We start from the raw sequence: 7,128 nt of genomic DNA on the forward strand, positions 1-7,128 counted from the left end.
ATAAAGTTATACGAAGTTCAATATAAATTTTCCTTTTTTTTTTTTTCATATTTCTACTAATTAAAGCCGGTATTTTCTATTTATGACTTCATAATTTATTTGTTTTAAATTTATTTCAATTTTTTTTATATAATGCATTTAATAAAAACTCTCTGCCTAAAACATTTAAATTATGTAAAATTGAGCGTAAAGAAAAAACGCTGTTTTATTGCTTTAATCATTAAATGTACAATGTTCTCTTCCTGTTTCTTGCTTTTTATATCATACCTTTTTTCTTCTTTGTGATTTTATCGACACTCAAATTTCTTTTCATATATATATATTCTTGTCTCTTCCGAAGTTAACTTTTATATCGAGCGACAGAAAGCGAAAACTTAGATAAGAGGCAAAAAACAAGTAGTAAAAAGTGGTAAAAAGTAAGAAAAGTAAGGAAATCAAGAACACAATTGTAGATTAGGTATTGGTAAACTTCTTCAGCAATAAAATTGTGATACAAAACGATGTACCGGATGAGTGGAGTAAATTTAAGTACTTAAGATTATCAAATCTTAATAATTGAACTGATCAAATTCTGGGCAGATTGAATCGATAATTTTGGTTTGAATTACATAGGTATTTTTAAACTTTTTTTTATAATACATGTATCGCCGTTAACGCAAAATTCATATAATTAAAAGGATTAAAATCGCAATAGTCGCTACGTGTGGATGTACGACCGGCGAAAAATTTGAAATTATCTGTTTTAACAAGGAAGATGAAATGTTAACACCGATTCAATTTCAATATTAATAAATATACATCGATGTTATTATTGTTGTATTTATGTTCGCGGAACATCCCTCTCTCTCGCTTAACAAAATAAAAGAAATGTATAAAATTCTCGGCAATTGAATTAATTAAAGTTAAATTTGCTCTTAATATTGCTTTGAAAATCCAAAATCAAAATTGAGTTATTTGCGCTGTCATTTATATTATAGGAAAAATTCAACCATACTTATGCATACTTTTTGGCAACAATAATGTATATTTTATGATTATACAATAATTTAACAAAATTTATAAAATATCTTTCAACGGGATCTTTTTATTATTTTATATGCTAAAATCGCGACATTTAACATTTTTAGCAAGAAAGCGGGAAAAGCCCACTAAAATGGGCATTTTTTCTTAGAATTTTTCATATATGTGATATATTTTCATATATTTGAAATATTCTAACGTTTCTCAGTCTATATATAATATTTGAAAAGAGAACTTTAAAAGAGAACTTTTTAGATTTCATGAAATTTTCAGAAATTATAAAATAAGAAATCTTATACCCAAACATTTTTCATGCGTGAAATTATTAAAATGATGAATTAGAAATGAATATTAAAAAATGACTTTTAATTTCATTTCGGATTAGTACGTCATTTTGATATTATTTTGATATCAAATTGTTCTGCTTGAGTATATATATAAATATGTATAAATATATGAACGTATAAATATTCATAAACATATTATAATTATATGTATATGAAATATGTTCATACATATGTCCAAACATTTTTTTTTTCTATAATTATACTTATAATAAAATTTAAAACTTATAATAAAAATAACACTAAAAATAATTAAAAGAATAATTTTCGCATTATATAATATTTGTTTTAGAAAAAAATCAGTTTAGAGAAATATAAAAGAATTGCTCATATATATATACACACACACACACACACACACACACACACACACACAACTATTTACAATTAAAGTAAACAACAAGGATGGAATGACTGAGTGACGCTCGAATGGGGATTTGAACATAGCTTATTTAGCATGTCAGCATAGAATAGAATCAGAAAATTATGGAAATAGTATGGAATATAAAAAATAAAAAATCATGAGCATAATATTAGGTGTAGTAAAAAGAAATCCATTATTTTTGCATGAAATTGAATGGAAAAATAATGGATTTCTTTTTACCACACCTAATAGCATGGAACAGAACTATAAATGCAGAAATCGTAACACATTATCCGTCGGAAGATGATTACGTAGTAATGCGCATGTTTGTCCACGTAGAGGCGCTGGTGGATGAAAACAGACAGAAATCAAGAATCATCAGTGGATCAAGTGGATGTCCCTTTCAAAACTTCTTTGTAACAAGTAATAACTAACAGCATATAGTCTGTAGCAGCCAGTTAACAGCATTATTCGAGACTATTGAAGACTTCGAATGTACATTATATTCAGGTTACATTTTCAAGAAGAAAGATACAACTTGTATTCGTATTGATTAAATTCATGTTAAATGATGGCAAATAATAACAAGAGTTCTTTTATTACTGTACCTGGCTTCTGTCCGGATTGTGGTTCAGTTTTACCTTTGCTTGGGGAGAAAGGAGGAATTACATGTTACACATGCAAAAGAGAATGGGATGCTGAAGGTATCACTAGATGATAATTCAAAAAATTCTACAAAACACTATGAGATTACATTAGCAATCCTTTGTATGTCAGCTAAGAAATAATTAAAAATTTATATTAATTTGAATTATTAATTTCTATGATTATTTTCCAGTTTTTGGCGATATGGAAATGACACATACGATCCATTTTAATACTAAAGATACTTATGTGTCTGTCAAAGAAGAGGAACATGATAGTGAAGATGACGCAGAAGGACCAACAGTGGAGCGAGAATGTCCTCAGTGTCATAATGATAAAATGTCCTATGCAACATTGCAATTGAGGTCTGCTGACGAAGGACAAACTGTATTTTTCACATGTACCAAGTGCAAGTGCGTATTTGTATATAGAAATTATTATTGGCTTAATATTCAGATATTACTTTTATGTTAAATTAAGTTTTTATATATTGCTAGTATTTCATTAATGAATAAATCATTATTTGCAGATTCAAGATAACAGAGAATTCTTAATATGGATTTAATATAAAACTATATTTTATAAGAAATATTGTAGAACATATGCGATTCTTCTGTTTTTTATTTTTCAAATAGAAAGTTTACATTCTTGTGTAGAATATATAGAATGATTAAAGAAATAAATTCTAACACTTTAGGATATTTTTTAGGATATTTTTTATTTTATATTTTACATTTTACATATATTTTTTAAAATAATAAAATGTATATTGCGATATTAAATATCGTAATTACATTTTATTATCATAAAAGTAAGAGAAGAATTAAAAATATAAAATAATAATTTTTTTCACTATTTACTATTTTTTCACTATTTTATATTTGCAAATGTTAAATTTATATTTTCCATTTTCTAATTCATTTTTGTCAGAATAAGATTGTTTTTTTGACTATAAAAACATGGACTCCTAGTTCCCACTTCTTTTCTTCTTGAAACAAGCGTAATGAACATTCCTTATCATATTATTATGACCGTGGTCCAATTCATGCTGACACGCTCATGAGCATCATTTGTCTTCGTTTAACATTTGACAAACAACAAGGATAAAATGATTTTTAAGTATTGTGTGGATGAATACCGCGTCATATCGCTAGGCCTTTTGCTCAAAACGCGGGAAATTCGAATGTCAATATCGGAGAATAAGGAGATAGATTTAAGGAGAGATGTTGAACGTATTGCTATCTCGATTTGTTCAGCTATTTTAAATATCAATAGATATTGTAGCACGTTCTCGGACTTCTTAACAATGAATCTCTTGATATAGTTCAATGAGCAGATTCTAAGGGCGTTGATATCCTTGTCGAACGAATGAAAAATCCGCGAGTACCGTCGGGTCCTGACGGCATTCTTGTCACATTCTCAGGCACATGCGTCATCGCGATGCTATTGTTACTCCTCGATCTATAGAATACATTCTGTTCCGAATTTGAAGAGCATAAGGATTTTCTAATATTCATATCGAAATCGCGACTATATGTCGAGAGTCTTCTTGATAATGGTCCACAATCGGCCGATCCACGACGATTTGTGATATAGCAGATTCCCCGGCATTCCATCGGAGGACCTGTGATAAATGATAAATTTGTGAATATTGATTATATCATTTCGAATAAATATATATTGATATTTTGCGTAATACGTAAACAAGTTTATGTTGTGGAATGTATAGTCGATGATTTCATCGTGTCAATATCGTATATATACACGAGATACATATATTATTACTAACCGGAAGGACAGCAAGAGTAACGATGATTTTCATGATGATAAAAGTTCTTTGAGTAATTTGGATGAAGAAAAGCTGTTTCGGAACCAGACGAACAGGTAGAATAACGTCTACCAGAGTCTGAGCTGGAACCGGAACAGGAAGATAGACGCCGAAACATAAAACCGTTCTCGGAACTGGATATGGAGCAGGAAGAGAGTTTACGAGATAAACATGCATCTGATGATGGCATTCCTGTTATAATAAAATAAATATTCTATACGACATCATTAATTGAAAAATTTAATAACATAAGTGACATTACATTCTCACTTGATCGATTTTATTGATCGATCTTTTATTATTAATTTATTTTACGTTTTTGATAAATTTAAAATCACATGTATAACATTGAGATAGAAAGATGTATTGCAAAAATTATAATTCTTAAAATAAGTCCTACATAAATAAATCAAATTTTTTTCTTTAACAAAAAAATTTATCGAAACAATGATTGTTTTTGAGTTTCTTTCACTACTTACACGCAAATTTGTGCATAAGTGATAGAGAAAGAGAATAAAAACGGGGAAAATGATTTCTCTTTGCTATAACAAAATTTTTATTCAAAATTTAATCTCAGAAAAATCTAATATCAAATGTAATATCAGAAATAATAAAAAAATTAACTAAGAAGGATTGACTTTGAAGGCAATGAATTAAATTAAAATAGTTCGTTTGTGATATTCTATGTATAATATACAAATGATGTATTTTTTTTTCTTATGACATGATACCTTGGAAAGGATAACTCGTATTATGGACGTGATACATCGGATATCCTTGAAAACCTCTTTTAAGCCTTACTCTCCCATCCTCGGGCTCAGATCCACTAGGACAACTCGATGAATTGTGATTATCTTCTCTTACTGTTCTATTTGGGATACATTTCTTTATAGGCTGATGTTTCTTCTTTTTGTCAATCGAGTGACGTAATTCGAATACTTGTACGTCACCCAAGGCCATTTGTATGGCGATTCGCGCAGAAGCTGAGTCCGTGAATTCAACCATAGCGTATTCTTCGATGGAGGCCCATTCTGGCCTTTTAGCGATTGCCTGTCGCACCTAAGTAATGATTGTGAAAATTTTATTTCTTGTTTCGATATTGATGGATCTGTCATTAAATATTAAGAGTATTATGCAAAGCAAGATTGATGCACATAATCATCCGCGACTTATTATTTATATATTATTAATATATATGTATGTATGTGTGCACGAACAAAAATCTATGTGTGTCATGCGTGCGTATGTATATGTACATATCTAATACATATATAATGCTGCAACGTGATCGGTAAATAATTTACATTTCTTCAAACTTGACTTTATTTTTTAAAACAAATAGTATAAAAATTACCCTTTTAATTATTTTTAATGTTTTCACATTACTATATTATTATTTCTATTATACTTTAAAATTAAAAAATTAAAAATTAAAAATTAAAATTATAAATTAAATTATAAAAAATTATAAAAATTAAAAATTAAAAAATATAATTTTCATATATAATATTATACATGATGTAATACATGGCATATACATCTTTTGCTAGTAATACAATTAAGAAAGATAGACGTAATTTTCTAAAGACATAAACAAAATTGAAAATATAAATACAGAATAACTTGATTGAAGGAACAGTTGATATAACGAGTGATGCAATCGAATAATCTTTTACTGTAAGAAACCTTACTTATTTCAGTTGTTATGGATCAACTATAGCTTGTTAACGAGGAGATATCATATTTCAGTAAGTTAATTGTAACATATACGAACATTACATCACAGAGTATTAGTCCAAGCCGTGATTATGTCACGGTAGAATACACATTGTGGAAAATTTAATGGGCGACAGGGGGTGGAAGCGGAAAATTTGATGGATGGAAATATGTGATAAAGCATATTGTATATATATTATCCATGTTACCATTAACTATTATCATTAAACTCGGGGCTAAGTTCCGATTTATTGGATTATTGACAGTAATTGAGGGAATTATAAGTTACAATTTGTATCACTAAGAATTACGTGAATTACATTAATTTATGTAGTGATAATTAGTAGTCTTCTTATTTACGTTATTTTATACTCATTTTTACTTTATATATTCTCCAAAAATTGGTCGAAAAAGATAATAAAATAACAAAGAAGAGAAAGCACATGTGATGCTAACGATATAATTATATATTTTAAAATTATGTATCCCATATCTTTATATATAAAACAGATTGTCTAAAGTTGCGAACATTTGAAATTCGCAGGTATATTTTTCGATCAATTCGTATAGTTAATTTTTCCTTGACAAATCAAAGAATCGAATTCTTTTAATTATTAGGCAATCTAAAATGAAACCGTGTTTGTAAATTAAATTTATTATAAATCGAAATTATATCGACGAAACTAAACCAATTAATAGAAGTAATCCTATTTTCGGTCAAAGTGAATCTTATATATTGCTTAATAATATTAACGAGGGAATCTTCGCTAGAAGTGTCAGTTTCTTTAATGAAATTTTATGTACATATAGGCTACGTAAATAGATAAATTCAGAAAATATCAATTGAGACCCAAAAAGATTTCAAGAGATGAAATCTTTATATGCAATAAAACAGTTTTCAGCTTTTTTTCGTTATATCTCAAAAACTATTCAAGAAAACTATTCAAGAATGTTTAATTTATACGAAAGTTTAAAAAAAAAACTATCTCAATTTATTCAAATCAATAAAATAATTTAAAAAAATTTTTTTAACTTTTAAAAATAATTACTGCTTAAAAATATTATTGACGTGAATAGAAGTAATTTTATTGCAAAACTTTTGTACAAAACATATTTTTCAATATCTTGAATTATAGTTTTTGAGATACAACAACAAAAAAAGTTGAAAATCGCTTTATATAGAGAGAAGTGATTTCAAAACCGTTTTTATA

General features: G+C 27.7%; 2 protein-coding genes across 3 annotated transcripts in view; one reads left to right on the forward strand and one right to left on the reverse strand.

Moving 5' to 3' along the window:
• The first annotated feature begins 2,110 nt into the window (after positions 1–2,110).
• Positions 2,111–3,076, forward strand: LOC108693654 (DNA-directed RNA polymerase I subunit RPA12). Of its 2 annotated transcripts, XM_018202699.1 has the most exons (3): positions 2,111–2,432; positions 2,567–2,786; positions 2,903–3,076. In XM_018202699.1, exons 1-3 carry the CDS (start codon positions 2,297–2,299, stop codon positions 2,925–2,927), a joined length of 381 nt encoding a protein of 126 aa, XP_018058188.1. In that variant the 5' UTR covers positions 2,111–2,296; the 3' UTR covers positions 2,928–3,076. The 2 variants fall into 2 exon arrangements, with proteins under 2 accessions (XP_018058188.1, XP_018058187.1); XM_018202698.1 differs by lacking the exon at positions 2,903–3,076 and having other exon boundaries at positions 2,567–2,847.
• The window catches only part of LOC108693653 (la-related protein 6), a 5,535-nt gene continuing 1,479 nt past the window's right edge, over positions 3,073–7,128 (reverse strand). The window contains exons 2-4 of the mRNA XM_018202696.1: positions 4,933–5,260; positions 4,163–4,393; positions 3,073–3,997 (exon numbers count right to left, since the gene is read on the reverse strand). Coding sequence (XP_018058185.1) covers positions 3,699–3,997; positions 4,163–4,393; positions 4,933–5,260 — 858 coding nt within the window. The 3' untranslated portion in view covers positions 3,073–3,698. The remainder of the gene's footprint in view (positions 3,998–4,162; positions 4,394–4,932; positions 5,261–7,128) is intronic.

This window comes from Atta colombica, unplaced genomic scaffold, assembly GCF_001594045.1.
Source record: "Atta colombica isolate Treedump-2 unplaced genomic scaffold, Acol1.0 scaffold96, whole genome shotgun sequence".
NCBI classification, from domain to species: domain Eukaryota; kingdom Metazoa; phylum Arthropoda; class Insecta; order Hymenoptera; family Formicidae; genus Atta; species Atta colombica.